Raw genomic sequence first — 24,148 nt, forward strand, 5'->3', positions numbered from 1 at the left:
TCATGTTGCCCTCTTGTGGCCCTAGAAAATGCGGGACCGTCTCAATTCCACTTTCCAGGGCAGAGTCAGAGGTGGGAGATTCCTCCCCTAGAACAGAACAACCAGCCCAGGAGGCCACATCACTCACCCTCGAAGGCTGCTGTGAAAAATTAGAATCTCCATCGCAAGTGTTTTCCCTTACAAGAGGGCTCCTGCAAGATACAACCCTCTGGAGGTCTCTGTCTCTAGGCTGGGATTTGTCCAGCTCATTCTCCTCCCAGCTCTGAATATTTTTGTGTTGAACAATCTGGTAAAGCTCCATTTGGCCGTGACTGAGCTCTCCACGTGAAAATATGGTTACAAAATGTTTCTGAGGCAGGATTTTTAAGCACACCCCTGAAAGACTTGCCATGAGCTTCGCCCCTGATGTTGCAATAAGCGTGGGCTAAAAAGGGCACAACCTTTGAATATAACATCTGCAGGATAGGGATTTCTTATGCTTCTGAGGCTTCAGTCAAGGCAAAAACAGTTGACAGGTTTGTGTCAGAAGACACAGCAAACAGTCCTCCCCATCTTCTCTGGGTCACTCATGATTTTGTAGACCTCTTCCCCACTGTATGTCCTTCTTCCAAGCTGAAGAGTCCCAGCCTACAGTTTTTCACTGTACAGTCTGTTCCCATGTCTCTGAGCATCCTCACTGCCCGCCTCCAAGCCTTCTTCCATTCTCTATTGTCCTTTCTGAGACGAAAGGACCAGAACTGTATGCAGACACTGGAAAAACATTTAAATAAAGTGAAGCCAGGCCCAGGAAAATGAACCAAAATTTTTATAAGCAAAACTTTGAGGATCTTGGGACAACCAGGAGGACAGATAGAACTCTGCATGCAATGCCCTGTCATTTTTGTATCCGGCATGGAGGAGGCAGAAAAGGGAAAACACAAATAAGTGAACTCAAAGAAGAATGAGGCAGCTTGGATGGGGATATCAGCAGTGGAGAGTTGGTCATGTCAATGACCTGAAAGGCTGCATGAGGGATTGGGGTGATGAAAAAGGCTCAAAATCTTCTTTGGCAGGCAAGAATAACAGAAATTTTGGTTCAGAGGAAATCTAGATCCCTGTGACAGGGTTGGTGTCCATTCTTCAGCACCTGTAAATCATCTACAAGCATCCATACCTGCAGGGAATAGAGCACCTGTGCAGCTTCAGGGCCCCTGCCCACGGCATCGAGCCGTGGCAGCAGTGTGGGTCCCCAGCTCAGGAGAACAGACGGGAATCAGCACCAGCCTGTGCACGTACTAACACGACTCTGAGAGCCAGCGTGCGACGCGTTCCGCACACCCGCTCCTGGCTGGTGGCAGTCAAGCTGAGATCTGCGTGGTTGCTATGGAGAAGTGTAGCTAAATGCACAAACAAGTGCCAAAAAGTGGTAACTGCTCAGTGGGACTTAGAGACTTTACAACGTGTTGCTGAAGGATGGTATCCCTTGGGGCATGGAGGCTTTTTTTAGCCTGCCAGGAAATCCAGCGCGGGACCTGCTATACTCGGTATGCCAGATCCTCTGTGATGTACAAACTGGCCCTCTCTGTCATGGATTTCTGCTGGGGAGCTATTGGTTTTTTCCCATCTTGATTCTTTGGCAGGATCTTACAATCTATCTAAGCAGCCAAGGAGGCTGCTAGCGGCAAAACGGAGACAGCACCAGATGGGCAGTGTAGACCCACTCATCAGCCGCTGCCAAAGGCAAAGTCGGCAAGGCAGCGAGATTCCCACGAGGCAGCAGCGGGGAAGGGGAACCCCGGCAGTGTGTGAGGCGGCGGCGCTCAGTGGGGAAGCAGAGGAGGGTTTGCACAGGCAGATGCCTGCCGTGTTCTGCCTGGGTGCTCTGCCTGGCCCGGTGCATGGCGCACGAGTGCTGTGCCCAGCCCAGCCCGGAGGTTACGGCGGTGGCTGCGCCCCATGTCCCCGCGCGGGCACCGGCTGGGCACTGTGTGCGGGGAAATGCCTCGCAGCCGTGGCCGCGCGGTGCTGCACAGGGCCAAGTCCCCAGTCACCCGGGGGCCCCGGGCTGCCCAGGCTGCGGGCCAGCCCCGCGGAGCAGCTCCGCCTTCCCAGCGGCACCACGCCGGGCCGGGCCGGGCGGAGGCGGCGGGGCGGGCGCTGGGGGCCGGGCCGGCCGGGGCCCGGGCGGGGCTGGGCGGAGGCGGGAGCGGGACCCCCAGGGCCGGAGCGGCCGCGGCGCCCGGAGCGGGCCGGGAGAAGGTAGGGACCCGCCGGAGCGGCCGTGGGGGACCGGGCGCTCCCCGTCCTCCGCTGTCCGGCTTGGCCGCTGCCCCGCCGGCCTCCCCGTGCCCGGCTCCCCTCGCCCCGCGGCTGCCCCGGCCTGCGCCTCCGCCGGGCCCCGGCGCGGCCCGGCCCCCAGCGCCCGCCCCGCCGGCGCCTCCCGCACTCCGCACCCGGCCCGCTCTCCGCGGGCAAGGGGCTGCCGTGCACCGGGGGCTGCCCTGGGTGCCACAGCCTGGGGTGCTGCGGGCTCGGTTGGGTGCGCTCCCCCCGTGCCAGCCACGCCAGGTCACCGTGTGGCCCTCCAGCGCTGTGTGCCCAGCTGGGTGCTCGCTGTGTTCTGTCCCACGGCACTCATGCTGCCCTGGGAGCACTTCGGGCACATAGGCAGCGTGGAGCAGCTGTGCGGTACAGCGGGAGCCGCCCGGCTGCTCCCCACACTGCACACTGGGTTTGTGTCCCTTAAGCCGCGTCTGTTCAGGCAGTGGTAACCCGGGTGGTCACCACCAGGCACCACCTGGCGTTGCCTAGACAGCTCGTCGCAGGAGAGCACCTGGCCCCTCAGAAATTATGTGGCCATCCCACAGTGGTTTGGCACCGGCAGTCTGGAGTTGTTGCACCCGTGAGGGTGGCACAAGAGGTTGAACACAGAGAGCAGACGCTCTAGGCTGCAGGACTGCGCCTTTCCCGGGTGCTCCTCCGAGGGCATGCACTCGGTTCAAGGCAGCCTGAGAATAGAAACTTTAAAGAATTCCCTGTTTGTTTTCACTCTCGCCAACACAAATCCCTCTTGCAACACTGGCAGTCTGGCCCCATTGCCTTATACTTACCAGGGATGAACTGGAGGTGTCTCCTCCAGTGGCCCTGCCAGGGGATGAAGGCTTGGGTCACCCTCAGCATACTCTGAGAGGCAGCTGCTGCTGCTCTGCTGTCCCTTTTGCTGACCCTTTGTGGTATCTCAGCTGATCCTGTCTTTGATGCAATTTGGCCTTTGTGTTCAAATATCTCTGCTGCTCTTCCTGCTGTTTGAAATTATCTCCTTGCTTCTGGCCTTCCATATCTCATTCTCCTTACCATAGTATGTAGGAAGCACCTAGTTATGTCATAAGCATTAATGTCTGCTTTGACGTTTGTCATGATTCCATAACTTTCAGTTTCTTCTGAAAAGGCTTTCTTTCCCCTTGCCTCTGCCATTCTCTCCTTTGCTTCTACTGAGATTTTATCTCTTCATCTGAAAGAGTTCATAGATATAGAATTTGCAGTTTTGCAGATGCTTTGCCAAATGCAGTCTCTGTACTGTGCTACAAGACGTCACCATCATCCCCCTCATCTTGACTCACTCTGGCTGTGAGTCGTGCTGGGCAGTGTCTAAATGTGTCCTGCTTGTGTGTGAGGCCTCCATCACACCGAGAGTGCCCACGTCTCTGAGCTGGCCTCTGCTTTCTGTTCGTGAGATCCTCTGTTCTGTCAGGGCCAAAGGTTTCAGTTCTCTCTCCAGCTGCTCTGCTTAGAATTAGCAGTGACATTAGAAACTAGTATGAACATGCAACAGTTTTAAAGCACTGTTGATAATGGGATGGGAGGAGCTGAGCAGCAGAGGAAAGGAGTGATTCTCAGAGCTTTACAGGGCACCACCTGTGCCAGCTGTGATGAGAACCATGGCTGTGTGACCTCTTGGGGTTCTAAGTGCAGCTGAGGTGTCCCTGCAGTGGGTGACTTCACACGGACTTTGTGACAGTGGTGATGTAAGCTTAGGTGGGACAGCCTGAGCTGTGCTTACCTTAGCATTTCACTGCCTTGCTGATAATTTCCCCTATGTCTAATCACATTGCTCAACCCCACTTCTGAGTGACACAGCTTTTACCTTGTCTTATTTTTGGAACCTTTCTGTTGGGAGATAAAATTTATTGCTTCCTTCTGAGGAGCACCTAAGGACTCTGAAAGGAAGAGGTCCAGGTAGCAGCAGAGTCCCTGCTGGAGATTGAGGTTCTTTGGAGATAACAGTATAGAACAGGAATGGTGGCAAGCAAAGAGCAGAGTTTTCAAATCAAACTCAAGTAATTTCCAGACGTCTGGACTCCCCACCCAGCAACCAAACCATCATAATGGGCTTCTGTCCAAAAGTTATCTTGAAGAATATTGTTCAGGTTGCAAAATCAAGTGCTACAATGTTAACGAATGTGCTTGTAGCCCCAGTTCAACTAGTTTTGGATATGTACTCAAGGTGTAATGACTAATTTTGTAATTGTATCCTACTTACCACCTGTAGCCCAGCCGCAGGTACTGCACGGTAATGGCGATTCTGCTCTTGGGGTTTTGTCTGTTCCTTATTCTAAATTGTATCATTTTAGCCTGTCTGCAAAACTGGAAAGAGACACAACCATGCACCTTGGGGTGGGAGAAGACGTGACTTTGTAACACAGTCTGTAAGGTGCGTGCTGCCACAGCGTATGTAATTTGGGAAACTCTGGCCTCCCAAGCTGGTGTTCTGGCCTTTGCATGCTCGGGACCCCACTTCAAGAGATTAAATATCCATCACAGTCATCTTGCTCACATGTTGTGGCAAGGTGTTCTGCTTTGCATTAAAAATTGATGCTGTGCTCTAGTTTCCAGATGACTTTTGTTTGCTTGCCGTTTGGCTCAGCATGAGCTCCTCTTGCCACGCCACTCTTAACCCACACAAACACCACCAGCTTGCCCTCAGCCACATCCTGCAACAGAGCAGGTGGGAATACTGACAGCCAGAGCCCAGCTGGAGAGAAGTAGTGGTTTGAATGACTTGTTTGGTACTCGGCAGAGCTCCTGTGCCACACAGGTGGGAGGCCAGAGCTTGCTTGAGCCACTCTTTACGTGATAGTCCTGGTTCTTGAAGGGCTGGTGATCCAACCAAAAAAGTACTCATATCAATGATTTTTGATGTATCAGGTCGCAGACAAAGCAAAATAAGCTATTTCGTTTTAGAGTAAGAAGATTCCTCTTCCTGGGAGCCATGTGGCATTAGGAGGTGGAGTGCAGAAGAGCTCTCATGTTTCCCACTGTGTGAAGCTCAGCTGGGGGACTCTTTGGGATCTGCTGAGACAAGCAGCACGTCCTAACAAGAAGCTGCAGTGATCAGCATTTCCCTAGTGGGAGAAGGCTCCTCTCCTCAGCACCATTAGTTGGGGGTTTGCCCTGCTTGCTGCATTGTCCATTCTGTTGGGATTCATAGGATCAGCTCTGCATTTGCTGGGGCTGCAGTCCTTGCATTGGCACCATCTCCAGCTGGGGCCCAGGCAGCCTGGCTCAACGGGGTATTGTTTATTCCACCCAGGAATGTGCCGGCGAGCAGGGACCTTGGTGAGCTTTACAGAGCAATGTGTTCTGGTCTGAGCAGGGAGAGGTAATGTGGGTGGCCACAGCTCTGAAGGCTGGTGGGAGCAGTCAGGGCGTGCTGGTGTGCAGGCAATGTCCTATCCTAGAAGTGTGGGTGAGGACTGTGCAGATGCATTGGGATATGGAGAAGGCAAGGAGGCCTGTCCAGATTTGGAGAACACAGGGAAGAACAGAGGAAAAAAGGTAGAAATGTCTTAATATGTAATTAGTAAGCTTTTGTTCTTGACACAATGGTGTGAGAAGCCAAGCATAACTGCTGGTTCCTCCCACTGTGAGCTGGGTACTGATACTGCAGCCAAGAGCACAGCAAGAGCTGCAGCAGATCTCTTATCAAAGTCAGTCTCAGCAGCTGGAGAGTGCCCTGAACTGAGAGGTATCTCTGTCACTGCAGGTGGATTGTGTTTTCAGTGAACAGACATTCACCTATAATGAGTGGAAGGAGGTATGAAAAGACCTAGGTGAAATGCAAGGTGTTTTTCAATTTTTAAAAAGATCACTGGTAGTATTTTTTTAATATTTTTAATATTAATTTCTCTAATCATTTTGTGACGAGCTTGTCTTTTGTACATTTCATGGAATATGAGCATTCCTGGCCTACTGGTCATGCAGGTTCTAAAGTTTTTATAGAGATTGAGTCATAGTGTCCATAGATGGTTCTAACAGTGATGCTTCTTGAATGATAAGCTGGAGAAACAAGTGGCAATAGCACCTGTTAAGTTTGGTTTCTTTGCTCCTTAGTTTGTGGCATCCCTCCGTTGCTGTTTTTTATCTCATGGTGCGAACAGTGCTTTGGGTTCCAAGTGGATTAGCTGCCCTCAAAGCCTTTGGGACTCCCTTTTTATTGGGGCTGTTAATACTTTTTGTAATCAGCCTAAATTGCCTCTTCACATTGCTGCCTTATCTTTTAAGTGCTTAAAGTCCTTGCTTCAGCATCTCCAGTAGTTCTGCCTCCATCTAAGTGGTGGTACTTCTAGCAAGTGCCTGACAATTACATTTGATGCTGCCGAGTCCTTTATTTGGGATTTCTTACCCTGGACAATTTCAGCTGCAAAAAGAGGAGGGATAGAAGAAGTTGTCAGAGTCTATGTGTAAATGCCTTTTCTTGGCTGCTGTGACTTGACCCAGTCTGTCCTGAAGATCTCTGAACAATATTGTAACAGAGTTAATAGCTATCATTTCATTCTGGTACCTCCTTCCATCAGCCCACGCTGGACCAGACACGCTCCAGAGCTAATAGAAAAATGGGATAAGCAGTCTTCCATGAAGGAAATGTTAGTGTGTGCTGAGCATGCATGCATGCAGACTGGGGGGAGTGATTAATGCCCTGGGAATCCACTCTCTGCCTTGCTGCACAATGCTGTTGTGTCAGGCCCAGAGCTTGGCACCAGGCAGGCTGTGGTTGAGCGCCAGGAACGCATTACCTGGTTTGTGCAGGATCAGGCAGTGAGACAGAGCCTGTGTGTTCTCAGCAGGGCGAGTTCCTGCTGTGCCACAGCTTCATACTTGCACAGTGAGGCTCTCTTTGGATGCGGGTCTGCTGCTGGGCGGGGGCAGGAGTCCTGCGAGCTGCAGTCCTGACCTCCACCAGCCTCACATCCCAGAGTTTCCTCGGTTCTGGCAGAGCTCTCTCTCCTTCCCTCTGGCAGGCAAGGATGACCCATCCTTGAGGTGAGAGGTGCTTGGCCAGCTGTCAGGAGCTGTGACTCACAGGGGATCACAGGCGGAGCCCTGCTCTCCCTGCAATCTGCTTTTCCTTCTGGAGCCTCTGCCGAGCTGTTGCTGAATGTTTGTTTTCACCAGATCTAGGGTGGATCTGGGAGAAGCTCGGGTCCACTATTAAGCCTGTAGAGTTGGACTCAGTAAGTTTCCAGTCTGGAATATGCTGGGAGGCTTTCTTCTCTAGGTGGGGGTTTGTAGAAAATGTTGGCAGGCATCACTGCAGAGAGTAAGACAAGGCCAACGTCCTGGAAAACATAATATTTTGTGTTCAGTTCGTGTCATGGAGCAAGCAAACTCCACAAGACTGATTCATTGCTTGCAAATACAGGGGCATGTTGTCTATACACCAATGGAGTCAGGGAGTGATCTTGCTCTTCTGCTGAGGGAACTGCTGAGGGAACATGAGCCCGTTGGGATTCTTTTCTTGGCAGTTTCAGAATTGCTTCATGCTTTCTTATGAGCTGCCTCTCAGGGATTGCTTTGGACATGAATAGGTTAGTGGTTTATTATAACTGTAATTAATATATACATGCTGGAACTATTGCAGTCCTGCCTGTCCCTCTCTATCTTTGTCTCATTGGAAAATCTTGCACATTTTAATGATGAGTCCCCAGAGCTGCTTTGACACACAGAGGTGTGTCAAAGGAAATGACACAGGGCGGGATCAGTGGCAGGACTGTATTCTCAGCGCCAGTCACTGTAGCAAAGGCAGCACACATACTGTAATCTTTGCATACCTCTGCCCATTCTTACATTACACCTTTGACAGAAGACATACAAGAAATCTCACTGTACCATCACGTGCTCCTGGAGAAACTACCCCAAGGCAGCAATTACGTCTGCAACGTGTTTTTCCCTCTTTGTCCAGTGCTGCTGTGAAGTTGGAATATTCAGGGTATGGCAAGGATTCCTAGGAGCCTGAGCTCAGCTGGCAGCCTGTCTGGGGGGGTGGAGAGCAGTCTGGATGCCTGCAAGGGGCTGCTGCTGCTGTGCCTGTTACTGCTGCTCCTGTTCCCATCAGAACATGCAACAGCATGCCCCAGCCACCCCACCTCAAACAGCACAAGGATCCTTACTTGTCTTTAGTATTTTCAAGCTAATTGATGGCTCTTCTGTCTTTTTCCCTGCTCCACATGGTCATGTTTTTAATACTGTTACTCCTTCTGCCTCAGTAGGTTTCTGCTATCCTGAACTGCAGCTCTTTGTGCTCCTGATTCACTCCAGTCCATTCATCTCTTTTTGGTGGCAGAGTGCTGTCTGCTGCTGGATATTGGGCTCTTTGTTTGTACAGCCAGCACAAAGCTGGTGACAAAGGGACAGCCTGTGTCCCAAGGAGCCCACGTGTTATGAGAAAGGCAGTGGAGAGCAACAGGAGTGACAGACAGACAGGATGGCAGAGGTGAGGGTGGCCAGAGGCACAGCGTGCTGGATGCAGCAGAGGAATGGCTGGGGGCGGGGAGAGACGTGATGAGGAAGCTGTTCCTGCTGAGTACAAACCCTCTTTGTTCCCAGGAGGTGAGTCGGACTGGATAAACAGAATGGTCCCGTCAGCAGAAAGCCTTTCTCTGGCTGGATCCCCCACTGGCACTCTCACTGGAAGTGAGCTGCACCTCGTTAGCAAGGACATATTTCTCCTGCCTGTGTTAGCTTCCGCTCTTCCTGACTCTGCGGGGCTCAGGTGGGCTGTGTGTGGCTGTACGGAGAAGGGGTGCCCTTGGGGGTGCCGGGTGTTTGTGTTTTGTTGTGTTGTCACCGCGCTCGTTCTGCCCTTAGCAGGGCAGGGGGTTTGACAAGCCATGCTGGGATGGGACGGGTGTCAGCGGCTGGGCGGCGCTTGGAGCGGGACTGCTCGCACTGAGCGCTTGGAGCCGCTCTGCGAGGGGAGGAGAGCGGCTCCCGTGGCAGGGAAGCTGTGTCCGAACGGACAGAGCAGGGACTCTGCTTGTGGTGCGGGAGAAAAGCAGCCTGTGCCGAGGGGGCTGGGGGGGAGGATGCTGATCGGAGCATTGCAGAGCGCAGGGCTCTGAAATCACCGCGGAGAGGTGTCGGCAGTGCTGTCCCGTAATTGCTGTGGGTCAGGAAATGAAAACAAACTCACTGGTCTGAGGTGAAGGTGAGGAATAATCTTGAAGTTTCTGGTTGCTTTGGGTGGCTGAACCTTTCTGTTCCCATCCTGAAAAATTTGGGAGGAGGCGAAGGAGCAGCTTAAGTTGCAGGACTGCTGCTGCCTTGGTGTACTGTATTTCCTTGACAGTGAGGCTGAAAAGCAGAAATTATACAGAAGTGTCCTCAACGGCCACTTCCAGAGGAAGGGGGAATCCAGGACTTAGCCCTTTACGAGGAGGTCTTTGCCTGCTTTCAAGTCTCCTGCCAGGAGGAATTTCAGCTCGGCTCCCAGAGCCTTGGACAGGGTCTGCACCCTCTTCTCAGTCTGACTTCTGCCAAAAACCATGGTGAGGCCACCCAGGGGATGTCTAAGCCAGGTACCTAAAAGGCAGAAAGGGTATTTCCAGTCATTTCTGAGAATGAGGATGGTGGCATGAGCTTGCCTGAGTGGACTTTGTGCCTCTTCTCTTGCTGGGCCAGAACTGTGGTGCTGGTTCAGCATGCCGTTCCTGTGACCCTGAGTGGTGGCATGGGGAGGGGTATTCCTGTGCCCATCCTGCCAGAGAACGTGTGGTGGGACGTGCAAGTGAGTGGTGCTGGCTGTCCACCAGGCCCTGTCAGGCTGAGCCCTGCCCCACATGTCAGGGAAATGCTGAGCTTCCTCCCCTCCTCTTGCTTCCTTCCTGACGGGAATTCACTTCCAAATTTTTTGCTGCTTGTCCCCCCTCTTGCAAGACAAGCACATGATCCTACAGAGATAGCCAGAGGGGTGGGACAAGGCAGGTCAGACTATGGGGGCTGCATTGCTGCAGCCCCTTGGCTCCTGCAGTGCATGGCAAGGGGTTGGCAGGGAGCTCGGGACAGGATCTCCCCACATCTGCCTCTGTGCTCAGGAAGGGTTTTACTTCCTGACCCTGTGTGTGATAATTTCAGTGTTTCTGGGTGCTGACAAACTTCTCACTGTCTCAGCCTTAGGTACTGACCTGCCTTCAGACTCTGCACGATGGAGGCTGGCTCTGTGGTGCGGGCAGTCTTTGATTTCTGTCCCAGCGTCTCTGAAGAGCTGCCCCTCTTCGTGGGAGATGTCATCGAGGTGTTGGCTGTGGTGGACGAGTTCTGGCTCTTCGGCAAGAAGGAAGGTGTCACAGGTAAGAGCTGGAAATGTCTGCACCTGGGTCCGTAGAAGTGCCAGCTAAACGTCCACTCCATGAGCACATCTTTCTTCCCTTGGTGGGGAAGGACCTGATTTGATTTCCTAAATCTTCCACAGGACTTCGATTGCAACTGAGAGTATTAGTTGTCACTGGTCTCCTACCAGCTTTGTGTCAACTATTCAGACAGCTTGTGTGTTGTTTTTTGAGAGAGGTTAGTGGAGAGTTAGCTCTCGAGGAGATAGGAGCTTCACAATACTGATTGTTCCTGTCTCTGTGGAGAGACTACCCATTTCCTGGCTAGTTTATGTGCTGACCTGCTGTGGCAGTGGAAGGGGAGAAAGGAAACAGATGCACTGAGAGTGGAAGTGCATCCACTCTGGAAACCAGTCCAAGTGACCTTGTCACTGGAGATAGAACAACGGTGACCATGTCTTCCCCCACCAAGCCCACTAACTCTGCCCCACTTCCTCCTTTCTGCTTCAAAGCATCTTCCTGCACAAATTGCCATCAATATCTAGATGCCTGAAGAGGTGTGCAAGTCTCTTAAACTTTGAGGGGGGTGTGAGAAACCTCTGAAGCAGCAGAATGCTCTTAGTGAAATACTAAGAGTCTCACAGTCTCTGTTTAGGCAGCTCTTTCTCATCTTAATCCTGATGTTAAGAAGATGTGTGAGCTCTTGGAGAGATGAAAGCCAGGCTACTTCAAAGGATAAGCCTGCCTCTGTCATCAGCATGAGGGTGGGACTGATTTCATCCCTGGCTGTAGAGATTGGACTGCTATTGTAGCAGCAATAGTAGAATCTGGTCTCTCCTAACAGCCACAAGCTGTCTACTGTCTGAAACAAAGGTGGACAGAGCACTTCCCTCCTGTGCTCCATGTGACTGATAAGTGGCATTGAATGAGTGTGTGCCTGATCTCATTGCTGCTGCTGAAGTCACTGGGCAAGGATGTGTGCAGTTTTCAGCAGAGTTTTGTCTCCCAATGTTACTGGTGAGGTTGTTCAATAGAAGATTAAGCTATTAAGGAATAACAAACAGATGTTTGTTGTAGCTCAAAGATAAACATGCTCAAGTCAAACTGAATGTTTTTAATGACCTTTAACTCAAAACCCAATTGCATTCCTGCTTTCTCTTGGAACAGCTGTTGTAGTTTTCTGCCCAGCTAAGTTAAAGTTATAGGAAATTGAAAAAGCACTTTAGAATAGAAGCTGTGGAGGTGTTGCAGCCTAGTACTCATTACTCTGTGGAATAATTACTGTAACTCCATGTACAGTAATTCCTTTCTTACAGCATTATGTTGTTTCTATGTACAGAGCAGGAAACTAAGGTAAGGAAAAAGAGAGTTGGTTGCAGCAGAGTATAGCAAATGCCAAATTGTCCAAACAGAGTGCAAAGCTCTGGGTGTCTAGGATATGGTGTTTCCAGGTTTTATTAGAAAATATTTGGTCACTCAGAGGCAATGCTGGATGTGATACTGACCCATACTTCATCATATCCCCTTGCCTCAAATTAGATTAGAAAGAGATTTTTAGTGGCCTTTGCAGTGGGCTCTGCCATGTCGTGTGCTCTCAGGACTGAAATTAGTATCTGATGGGTATCATGTGATGGCCAACAAATGTGCCATGGTGAAACGGGTACACAGAATGACAGAGTGGGGTGGTCCCTGGAGTCCCAGCAATGCTGAAGCTGTGACAGAGCCTGTGACTCACAGGTGTGGTCATCCTGAGAGTGTCAGCCTGAATTCTGTGCTGAGGCTGCACAGGGGCCAAGCCCTATGGAGGAAGGAGCATCAGGTGGATATGCCCAGTCAGAAGACACTGGTCTTGTGATCCAGCACTACTGGATCTCTTAGTCCTCACTATGGGTCTGAGTTGGGAAGGAAGCAGTAAGGGCAGAGAAAACCTAGTATGTCTGTTCCTGGAAGCTCCATGCTGATGGCACAGCCCCAATAATGCACATAGCCTGTGGCTGCCTGGAGTGAGCCAAGGGTTCAAAGCTTTTTGTTCTCTGTTAGCTCTTAAGTACTTAAAACCCCAGGAATTCCTGACTCGAAAATTCATTCTTCTTCCACCAGGCTATTGAGGCACCCAGGATAACTGAGTATTTTCCTTTAGCAAGAGATGAATAGATCCCAAAATCTGGAAGGAGGGTGGAGATAGTGGTGGGTCACAGAAAAGACTCATTGCTGACAATTCGTTCTCCTTTTAGGGCAGTTTCCTAGCAGCTTTGTTGAACCTGTGGATATTCCCCCTTTGAAGCAGGGAGAAAAACTGCTTGTTTGTACCAATGACTTCACATCTCAAGAGCCAGGGAGCTTGTCATTGCAGAGAGGTAATCTCCATTCCCTTCCTTTGCTTTGCACCTCAAAAGCTTCACCTGTCCTTCTGGATGGATGAACCTAGTCACAGCATCCTGCCTAAAGGGACAGAAGAAAGAGGTGAATCTCCTAATACCTCATGACATGGGTCATGTCAAATCCACCATGGTCCTCTGGGCTTCTGCTACTTTGATACCAGTTTCTCATGATCTGTCATTACTCATGAAACTCCAAAAATTGGCATAACCTGAACATAGTAAATTTACAACTGCCTTTTAACTGATTTCTAATCTCCAAGTCTAAGACTTGCATTTGGGGGAGAATGAAATCTTTGATGCACCTGCACAGCTTTGCAACCAAACTGTGTATTTTAGATATACAAGAGGCTGCTGATACTTCATGCCTTAACTCCATCCTGTGCTTGTGTGCATGCCCAGCATGCACTGTGCTCTGACAGAGTGCCAGTCCTCACCCACAGCCAAGAGGGAACACGGGGAGGCAGGAATTAGAGGTGGAAAGCAATAATGAGAGCAGTTTTGAACTGGTGTGTCTCATTCTCTGCAGGAGACTTGGTGATCCTGGGGGGGTCCCTGGCCTCCAGCTGGCTCCAGGGCCGAAGCAGCTGGGGTTCCAAGGGCTTTTTCCCCTCATCATGTGTGAGGGAGCTGTGCCTTTCAGTCCGGAGACATCAGCTGTCCCAGAGCATTCTCGTGGAGGTGCCTGCCTACTCACTGGGCCAAGCCCGGGCCCTGATGGACCTGTCTGCTCAGCTGGAGGAGGAACTGGACTTCAGGGAAGGGGATGTGATCAACATTGTTGGTGTCCCAGAGCCTGGCTGGTTTGAGGGTGAGCTCAGAGGCTGCAGGGGCATCTTCCCAGAGGGTTTTGTGGAACTGCTTACTCCTCTGCGAGCACCAGCAGCCTCAGTGGATCCAGAGCCCACAGGGACTTGTGACACCAATGGGACAGTAGAGATGCCCCCCAAAGATGACAAGGAACCAGGGAGTACTTATGGTGTTGCCCTCTATCAGTTCCAAGCCCTGGAGTCCAAGGAGTTGGATTTCGATGTGGGTGACAGGATTCGGATTGTAGGCATTCTGGAGGATGGCTGGCTGGAGGGGGAGCTGAGAGGAAAACGTGGCATCTTTCCACACAGATTTGTGAGGCTGGAAGCCTCTGAGCCATGCAGGGAAAAGGTGAGTGCTGGGAATTTGCAAGGTGAAGGCAATTGTGGATTGACTATTCATCAAGATCCAGAAAGTACTTGTTCTGAAACTTCTTTGCCAGTGAAAGATAGCAGGGAAAAGGAGGATGGCTTGGCTGCATACCCTGAGCCTGTCACCATTTTGTCTGACAAGGCAGGGAGTCCTCTTGGCACTGACTTGAGACAGGACCAGGCCCTTCCCAGCACAGGACACCAAGAGCTGCATCCCAAAGGCACGGTGGGCTCAGTCCCCTCTAACCACACAATGACAGTCAATGGCGTCCTCCCCTCTGCTCAGCTGTCTCCCTCACAGGGCAGCAGGCCTTGCCAAGGTGAACTGGAGTGTGGGGGGACCGTTTCAGCCACCCCAGGAAACTCAGAAACTCACCCCCTCCCTAAGCATGAAGGAGACAGCCCCACTGTGCCCTTGCAGGCTCCCCACTTCCCCCAAAATCCTTGCAGGAGCCAAGCAATTTCATCTCCTAATAGCTGGGCAGCATCCCATCCCCAGGAGAGCCAGAGCAGGACCCAGGATCTAGACAATTGGATGGACAGTAAACTGGAGAAGTCCAAGCCCTGTTCTAGCTTAGGAACTGCCCAGGTGAGCCCGGACATGCAGTCTGGGAGCTGGGGGGAGTGCTGTGCTCTTGCAGTGCAGGGGGACAGCTGCACGGACCTGGACTCCAAACTGACAGAGCAGCTGGCCCAGTTTGAGAAGAGTCTGACTGGAAGTACTGATGTGGAGCAGGACAAGGTCTCCCGTCATTTCTCTATCTTGGACTACAGCTCTGAGAAGGACATTGTCCGTGGGTCTCCTGATTCTGTGTCCCACTCCAGGCAGGCAGAGAGGAGAAGGGCCCTGAGGCCACCCCCTCCTCGGCCCAGCAGCCTCGGGACAGGCGCAGTGCACATGCAGGGTGGCCAAGTGCCCAAAGGCAGGTCTCTGTCCTTCTCAGTCAAACCCTCCCGGCCCGCGCCCCGGCCTCCATCCAGCAACCAGCGGAAGAATGTGGCCCCTGCACAGCTTCAGCCCAGCATCCCAGAGCAGAGGGTGGAGGAGGGACGTGAGGACTTGACACAGGCAGGATCAGCCTCCTCCAGCTCCATCCTGCTGACTAGAATTGGAGAGGTGGAGCGAGATCTGGAGGCGTACAGCAAGACCCGTGCCGAGCTAAGCCTGATGCTGGAGGAGCAGCAGGATGAGCTGGTGAGAGCAGAGACCATGGAAAACCTTGATTTCTGTGACTCCAACATTGAGAGCCTCAGAATGGAGCTGCAGGAGTTGAGAGGTGAGTCTACAACAGCATGGGATGGGGAATGCTTCAGGAACACAGGTGCCTCTGCTGTTTTACAAACACTGTTGAAGGCAGTCTTTTATATCCTTTAATTCTTGATTTTGATCATTTTGTAAGCACTGTTGCAGTACAAATCATCACGATTTTACCTTGGAGAATCACAGTGTCTTGCTCTAGATATCCCTTTGCCCTGGTCTTCCCTACCTCCTTTTCCTTCCAACTCTCCCATCTCCTCTTCCAGCCCTACCATACATCTAGAGCCTTCATCTTATCCATTCCCAGTATGTCCAGGATGGAAAGCAAAACCACTGCTGCTGCAGTTCCAACCTCCCCTCATCTCCTTATCTGTAGGGGAGTGAGCAGCAACTTCAGGGTGGCTTTGCTGGTGGTCCTGCATTTGAGATTTGAGTTGATGTCTATGCTGTGACTGCCCTCAACCTGTCAGGGCACTGGGTTTCCTGTGGTTTCTGCTCCGGTGCTGATACAGACCTGTGGGGATTTGTTACTCATAACAAGGGGTGCCCAGAAGGGGAACCTGATCTGAGAGTGGGATGGATTAGTGGGCAAAGGGTAAAGCCTGCCCCGTGCTCCTGCCATCCATGGAGTCCAGGACAAGAAAACAGCACTGTTCTGTTGGTAACAGCAACCAAGAGCTTAAAATTGTGGCATATCTGTAGCTGAAAATGTAACTTTTGTTCTTGCACCCCAGAAAAAAATTACTCGGGAAAGAGGAATTTCTCATGATTATATCAGCACATTTGGTCTCTGAAACCTGAAGATGCCATGTAAAGATCAGTGCTGTTAATTATGTTACACTTGATATTGCAGTAGACAAATGGAAAGATGGGATCACATACATCTTCTCCCACAGTCCCTTCCCAGACTTCTCCCAGGAGCTCTGACACTGCACTTCTGTTACTGAAACCCACAACATGAAGGAAATGTGGGCACTGCATGCAGGAGTTGGAGTGAAATGCCAACTGCTGCCTGGGAGTTACTCACTCTGACATCATTGCCTCCATCCTCCCACTGCTTAATCAGCACTGGGGAGCCCACTGGGGAGCCCAGGCACTTTGCTGCACGATCATGCCTGAAGCAGAGCACATGGGAATGAAGGCTGATGTGGGCACACCAGGAAAATAGGGCAACAGCTTCCATGTCAGTGGTGTGTGAAAGGGCTGCTTGGAAGGAGGCCTAGAGGATTTGAAGCTAGATGAAATAACTTGAAGGTAGGAAGAAGAAAATCTAGGCTGAATCTCAAGGGAAATTTTCTGATGGGATGGATCTTGCTAGGAAATGTCTCCTACTGTCCCAGTGCTTCCTGGCAGAGGACTGATCCTGTGGAACCTCTTGGTTCCTGGAACTGGGAGTTTTAGGCAAGAACTAATGCTCTATCCTGAGACATCTTCAAGCTAGTATCCTTTCAGTAGTCCTAAGGGATTTTTCTCCAGTTCAAGAGACCTCTCTAGCCCTGTGATAAAGATGTGTACAAGCTCTGTCATGTCCCTTCTGATACATCTGAGTGTGGCCGGAGAGCATGTCTTGCTAGCCCAGCTCTAGTGCAGCAGGCAGAACAGTAACTTGGTGTTGCATTAGCTCCGCAAAACGTGTTTGCACCATGCCTGAGGCATGACTTCTGTTAGAGGAACATGGAGACATTGGAGTCAGAAAAGCTCTCACTAAGCTTTGACCAGTAAGCAAAGCAGAACAGGCAGTCTTACAGGGGGAATAGTTCATCGTGGGGAATCCAGCCCCTCAGTGTATCTTTTGGAAAGCTAAAGAGTAGAAAATATGTGGTTTTCTGCAGTAAACATTTAAAATCATCAGGTTGCTTTTTTGGTGTGTCTTGTGAGCACACTGGGGTTACACTGATCACCAGGCTGGGGCAGGAATTAGCCCTTGCACTCCTGCAGTTGGAGTGGGAGATTCCCTTGGTTTTATTTTTGTCTTCAACCAGCTGAGAGCATGGGCTTTGCATTCCTAACAAATGTTGCAAGAACCTGAGACGTGGATGACATCTACAGACTCTCACGTGCACTGTCAAGGGCATGTTGTGGTTGTCTCTTGGTTTCTTGTAGGAGCTCTGTGTTTGGCATGGGAAATTTGGAATATGTTGTGCCCTGCAGTGAGAGGCATTACTGGAGTGTGTTTTTCTGTAGCCTTCTGGAAACTTGTTTAGTGTGTTGGCACCATACTCCATAACCCAAGTAATCCCTTCAAGCCTGTTCCTGTCGGCAGGTGGACCAGCTGTTCCCCTTTGGAGCAGGGAACCATGCAGCTGTGACTGCATGGCACTGTGTAGGCATTGGTTTGTCTTGGGTGAGGGCAGGGAAGAGGATGGGCTCAGCATCAGGGTTGAGCCAGGGGCAGCCTGAAGGCCTCAGTTTGCACCAGCAAGGTGTGGAGCAGAGCCCTGCCTCTTGTAGACCACATTGTTTCCCTCCATGCCATCAGGGGTGGGAAGAAGATCTGGTATCCCACCTCTGCTCTGTGGCTTCCTGCGGTGTCACACATGCTCTGTTTCCCTTCCCTGAGGACATTGGTCTGGGGCAGGGCCTCTGTATGCTCCGGTGCCCTCCCTTCCCTGCCTGAGAGCTGCCTGCGGAGAGGTTTTGGCAAAGCCGCGGAGCCGGTTTGGGCGGTGACAGCCTGCCCAGCCTGGCTCCCCTCCTGCTCGGGGCTGGTTACTGATTACTTTGGGCAGCAGGTGGAGGAGGCCAGGCCTGCCGGCGATTGGGCCCGTGCCTTTGCTGGCTGGTTTCAGGAAGCAGCACCTGCGTTTCACTTGGGACGGGAGCAGAGTGGAGAAGTGGCGTCAGCCCGGGGTTGGGCTCAGGGAGCAGAGAGTGAGGGGAGTGGGCCCCTGCGCCACACCCCACAGGACTATGTGCACCTGTCCTTAGAGGAAACACCGCATGGAGGATCCGAGACGGGAACCGCGGCTCCTCAGCTGGGAATATGAGGATTGTTGTGCTGTACGGAGAGAGGACGTGGCTGGCTGCAACAACAGACCCAGGGCAACGAGGAGGCTGTACCCAGGCAGCCGAGGAGCAGACAGTGGCTGGGACAGTTCCAGGAGACAGGAGGACATCTCCGTGGACCAACAGAGCAGGAATGGAGACTGTGGAGGTTTTTGGAAGGGAGACCTGCAGTACATGGACTGCAGGAGAGCAGACAATGTTTGGGGAGGCAAAAGACAGGATACAGAGGACAGAAACTACAAGGTGTATGAGAGGGAGGGTGTTCAATACAGAAACTGCAGTTCTGAGATAAGAGGAGGGTGTAACAGAGAGGACAGAGTACCTGGGCAATATAGGGAGAGAGGAAGGCAGTATGGAGAGGATAGAGGTCTTGGAGACTGTAGGGAGGGGGGAAGGTGGTATCAGGACTACAGAGATCCTAGGGACTACAGTGAGGATGGAAGACATTATAGGAAAAAGGAACTGTGGCACAGGCAAGAGAGGGATTCTGGGGAGTATAGGGAGAGGAGAAGGCAGTATAGAGATGATGGAGGCCCTAGGGCATATAGAGAGGAGGAAAGGCCTCGTGTAAGTATCAGGAACCAAGTAGATGATGAAGATATGGAACAGCACAGGAGGCCCAAAGGCCATGTCATGGACCACAGCAGTCCAGACAGAGGTTGTGAAGTTGCTGCATTTTCAGTCAGGCCCTCAGGAGATGGTAGCGTGACCCTGGGGTCAGGTACCTGCTACACACAGTTCGAGACATACAGCATTGACTCCCATGGCTGTGGGGAGCTGGAAGGAGAAGCCCCAGGGCCTGAGATGCCAGCCAAGAGCAGCAGTGGAGCCGAGCAGTCGAGGGTACGCACGGGCCGGCCAGACTGGAGCGAGGTCTGGGAGCAGGAGGCCGAGGAAGCAAACAGGGTGGGCTCTGTGCTGCAGCGAAACAGCTTCTACAGACGGACGGCTCCCAGTGCCCTGCGGCACTCAGAGTTTGTGCAGACCAGGAAGAAAAAGCAAGGTACACAGGGAAATGGCGGGCAATTCCCTTGGGCGTGCCTTCACCCTGCCCTGGCACCAGGGCAGCACTGGGTGTCTGGTACACGTGGGTAGCCACCACAGACAGGCCCTCCCAGGAAGGCTCCTCTGTGGGCATTACTGAAATGAGCATCATGGTTATCACCCCTCCGTGCAGCCTCTGCAAGGGGCTTTTGTGGAGGCCCAGGTGGAAGGGAAGCACAAGTGGCACAGACTCAAGGCTGTCCTTTCTGTTGCTCCTACATGTTTTAGGTACACCCTAAAACTTGTGGTCCTGATTTATCTGCTCTCTCAGGGCCCTGAGGAGGTTCCTTGTAAGGGAAAGGGTGAGATGCTGGGGTTATTCTCACTGCCTCTTTATGAATAAATTCATAAACTGCCATCATGAATAGATTCTGTGTTGGTAGGAACCAATTCCTGACCCTGAGTATGAGTATGGCAGCTGTTCACAGACAGTATAAAGCTGTTTTAGCACTCAGACATATGCAGAGAGCAAGTACTCAGAGTTGCATAATTCACCTGGGCAGGATCCTCAGTCAGCTGTGTGTTAGGAGGCTGTCACCAGTGGAAATCTCTTGCATTGTTACCCCTCAGTACTGCAGTGGTCCCTTGCCTGTGCTACAACAGTTGTGTGTCCTGGGTCCCCAGGCCATCCCTGGGTCTCCAGTCCCATCAAGTAGCATCCTGGAGCTGGAGAATTACCAAAGTGGAAGGCTTAGGGTGTCTTGGCATGGGTGAAATCATTCCATTGACACTGTGGCTGTGTCAAAGTCAGCTGCAGACAGATTTGTGCAGCTTGGCTTTTTGTTGCAAGAATATTGGTGGGCAGGGGGAGAGGAAGTGGCAGCAAGGTGCTGGGGTCTGGGCAGAGGGACAGAAGGAGTCCTTCGTGATGGACAAGCTTCCATGTGTCTGAAATTATGTTTGTTGCTGTGCCCTTTCTGCCAGCGTCTGTCTCATGTAGCTGTGTGTGTGTGAACTCTCAATGAAGTGGGATTGAAATGGAGAGGAAAACTCTGCAACAGCCAAAGTGATGGCAAAGCTGGAGGCAATGACTACCTTTGCCTTAGCATGAAATCTGTCCTCTGGAGATAACTTGATTAAGCACACTCTGATGGCTGCATTTCTGCACTCTCAGGCCACCCTGTAAGGGTGAGGCTTTGCTCAGCTGTGTCCCCAGGGTGAGGAAAGGCAGAGGCTTTGCCATGCCAAGACGTCCAAAGGGCAGCAGGGGAGCCAAGAGGAGGCCAGGAACAGAGTGGGATGGGAAATGGTCCACGAAGCCTTAGGAGGCTGGAGCAGTGCTGGCTTCTCCAGCTTTTGCAAGAGAGGAAGGGGCAGACTGTGATGCCAAGTGAAAGCCTATGCTCTTCAGGGTTATAGGCTTCTTCCCCAGTATGGCAGGCTCAGGGGCATGGGAGTAGCTTTGAGAGGTTGCAGGGCAGGATGCCCTCATCATCAGCACCAGCACCTCACAGCAGAACAGGAGAGATGAAAGCTCCAGGTATTTCAATACACTGTCTGTCCATCCTGTGGCCTCTTTCTGGCTGCAATTGTCTGTTACTTTCCTGCTCTTGCCCTGCTGAGGCACAGTGCTGGACCAGCAACAGCCCTCCTTGGCATGCAATGCTTTGCTGCTGTAGCTGCCTCAATGTAAGATCCCACCAGCACCTCCCCAGAAGAGCTCCCATTGTGCTTGGCAGCAGACACCCTCCTTTACAGCTGGCAGGAAAAAATCAGCTCTGGTTCTCTCTCAGTGTCTGCTCCAGGCACCTTTTCTAATGCTGTTTACTTCTCTAACAGGTTCCTCCTCCATCCACTGAGTAACAGAATTTGGGACTTGAAAGCCTCAGTAGAGGTCATAGAATCATATAATGGTTTGGGCTGGAAGAGAACTAGAGGAGCATCTAGTTCCAATGCCCCTGCCATGGGCAGGGATGCCACACACTAGATCAGTGGGGCCAGGGCCCCATCCAGCCTGCCTTGAATACTTCCAAGCCAGTAGAGATGATATTTTCTGCTAGCAGGGTTATCACACTTCTTACAGATTTCTGTCTGGTGTAACTGGGTGACAGCTGCTTGGTTAGAGCGCCTCTTCTGGGATAAGACTCAGATGTGACTGCCTGACACATCAACAGGAGAAACCACCTCTTATAGTTTTGCTGCTTAGTCACCATCATTCTTACAGGTTTTGCATGCTAATGTGTTGCATTTCAGCTCCGAACCCTGAACTTTTTCTCTTAAATTAGAGCTTTTTAGTTGATGGATATTCTTCTCAGGCAGGTACAGCAATTAAGTAATTTTTCAGTCTTCAATTCTTTGTAGCGAGTGGAGTATTAAAATACCCATGTCAAAGACTCACAGGAAGACCTTTAAGTGTTTATTCTTCCTGATGCTCACTCATTTTTCAGTACAGACTCTTTTAAAACAGTGGACTTCAGAGCTGGGTGAGACATTCTGTGTGGGTGTCAGCACTAATTTACCTTGCTATGCTCCTGTGCCCTTGTCCAAAATCCCAGTGGTCCTCTGGAACATTCAGGGAACTCCTGCTGAATTTTGTCTGATCAAGCCAAAAAATTACTGCCCAGACTACAATCCTGCATGTATCCTGCATTTCTTGTTCCCATTAATACATTAATGCATTTGTCTGCATTAAACCTGCTTGGTTTGAATAATTCTGTCTTATTCAGGGTACCCTAAATCACTCAGTGACTCATATGCCTCATCTTTATTTGTGATCCTGTTGAATTGATCTTCACTTCTCTGTATGACAGCAGTGATTTTCCATTTACTTTATTATGTGGGATTAACTAAATACAGTCTCTGGAGAACCTGTTTAGAAATGCCTTCTTTTCTGGATAGTCTCCACTCCACTGGCAGTGAATTTTCAAGGATTTTGTTTTTTCTTTTTAGAAGGAAATAAGCACGAAATGTATTGTATAATTTTATCTTTTTGCCAGGTTTGCCAAAAATTCTACTCTCTCTGCCTAGTTGTGGGATTATGTCATTGTAGGGTTTCCTTTGTCCTGGATAGAAATAAAACTCCATTATAAAGTAGCATTTTCAGTTTTCATCTTTGAAATGAGAAAATAATTTTACCATCCATGGATTTTTCTTGATGTCTTTCTTTTCTCATTTTTTCTGTGCTTCTGAGTCCCTGGTATGTCTATTAATCTATTATCTGGCTTTCTTATTTGCTGTTTTTATTGAAGTACAGATGCAGAACAGATTTTTCATCAGTACTGTTCTCTTCATGTTTTTTGGATTGTCTATTTAAAACATCCTTTCAGAGAACTTTCAGCTTTCTTTCTTTTGTCTGTTAGTGTTTTCGCTCACACTTTGGTTGGTTGGTTGGTGCCCTGCCTCAGCTCTAGAAGCTTAGCTCTTTTACACGATCATATTACTTCACTTTTTTCTGTGTCAAGGGTTAGAATCATCCTCTGCTCACACTGAATGCCATGGGGCTGTCTGGGCAACCAGAGGCTGTTTGGGGCCATGGTTGTGGTTTTATCTGGCATAGAGACATCCCAACCAAGCAGTGTCTGCATTAGACATGTTTGGGACACCAAGCTGCTCCCATAGCCCTGGAGAAGCATCCCTGTTCAGCCCCTGTTCAGCTCTAGTGTATTACCAATGTCTGCAGTAAGAGTTTCCACCCCAGCCAGATCCTGCTCCTGGCAGCGAGTTTAGCCTTTTGCTCAGATTAATTATTCCCTGCCCTAGTTTCATCGCCTCCCCTCTCGTGGTCGGCAGTGGCTCCTCCCCTCCTGGCCTCACATACTTCAAATATTTGCAGCTGGTTTGTTTTGTCCTGAGTCACTGCTTGACTGTGCTGAGCTGTGGGCCCGGGGCCGGGCTTGCCTGGCGGCTGGGTGCAGCTCCACCGGAGATTCCTGGGCTTGTCCCGGCCCTGATGGGCGGCACGTCCCTGGCCAGGTAGCGTTAGCGCCTGCCGGGCTGCGCCGAGCCGCGGGATGCTGCCAGGTGAGCCCTGGGGAGGAGCAGCTGGGGACCATGCAGAGCTTTGGGTGAGCCCTGCAGCGTGCTGGACCTGCATCCCATTGCATCTGCTCTTTGTGGGTCAATTCTGCTTCCAGAGTGGGGCAGGGAAAACCTCTAATTGCATGTGTGCACCGACTAGGAGGTTGGATAATAACAATTTCAAGTTTTTGTTAATTGGAAGAAAGTTGATGGTAGTGGCATTTCTCAGACGAGCAGGATGAGCCGTGTGATTGCAATAGCAAATCACAGTCTCCCCAGGAAGGGCAGAGGTGGGAGTGTGCTCTATCTTCACGCCTCATTGCCTGGCTGAGTTAGGAGCTGCTGTTGGATCTCTCATGGGTCCAGCAGAGGTGCTAGCAAAGCTCAAAAGCAGATGTTCTTGGGAAGCTCAGACCATCAAATCGAGGAGAAACAGGAGAATAGAATCTGAATCTCTGAAAATTGCGATTGAGAACATTGTTTTTGGAAATATATTTCTGAATGCCTATTTGGCAACTGTGTCATGGGTAAATATGACTTTGTCACTGGATTGGAATTTGGTGGCTTCATTAAAAATACGAGTCATATTCCTGCAGGCAAACAAAGCCCATTCAAGCTGTGGTGTATGTCTTAGCATCTCCAAAGTTGATGGACATGATGAATTGAAAGGTAACATTTAAATAGAAATTCTGTGGAGTAAAATGGAGCTGTGTTTAGAGAATACTTAATAGATGACCAAAA

At 50.9% G+C, this 24,148-nt stretch overlaps 1 protein-coding gene across 6 annotated transcripts in view; it reads left to right on the forward strand.

The window, feature by feature from the left end:
- Positions 1-1,356: 1,356 nt before the first annotated feature.
- Positions 1,357-24,148, forward strand: part of DNMBP (dynamin binding protein) — a 34,559-nt gene continuing 11,767 nt past the window's right edge. Inside the window, exons 1-5 of one of the 6 annotated variants that reach the window (XM_088169187.1) lie at positions 3,447-4,690; positions 8,863-9,028; positions 10,426-10,604; positions 12,818-12,940; positions 13,491-15,419. In XM_088169187.1, the coding sequence (XP_088025313.1) occupies positions 10,460-10,604; positions 12,818-12,940; positions 13,491-15,419 (2,197 nt within the window). In that variant the 5' untranslated portion in view covers positions 3,447-4,690; positions 8,863-9,028; positions 10,426-10,459. Of the gene's footprint in view, positions 1,524-2,187; positions 2,239-3,446; positions 4,691-7,214; positions 9,029-10,425; positions 10,605-12,817; positions 13,047-13,490; positions 15,420-24,148 lie in introns of those variants that run through there. The other 5 variants (XM_014885933.2, XM_088169189.1, XM_088169188.1 and 2 more) reach the window with 5 other exon arrangements.

The sequence above is a fragment of the Sturnus vulgaris genome, chromosome 8 (genome assembly GCF_052056855.1).
Source record: "Sturnus vulgaris isolate bStuVul1 chromosome 8, bStuVul1.hap1, whole genome shotgun sequence".
Taxonomy (NCBI): Eukaryota; Metazoa; Chordata; class Aves; order Passeriformes; family Sturnidae; genus Sturnus; species Sturnus vulgaris.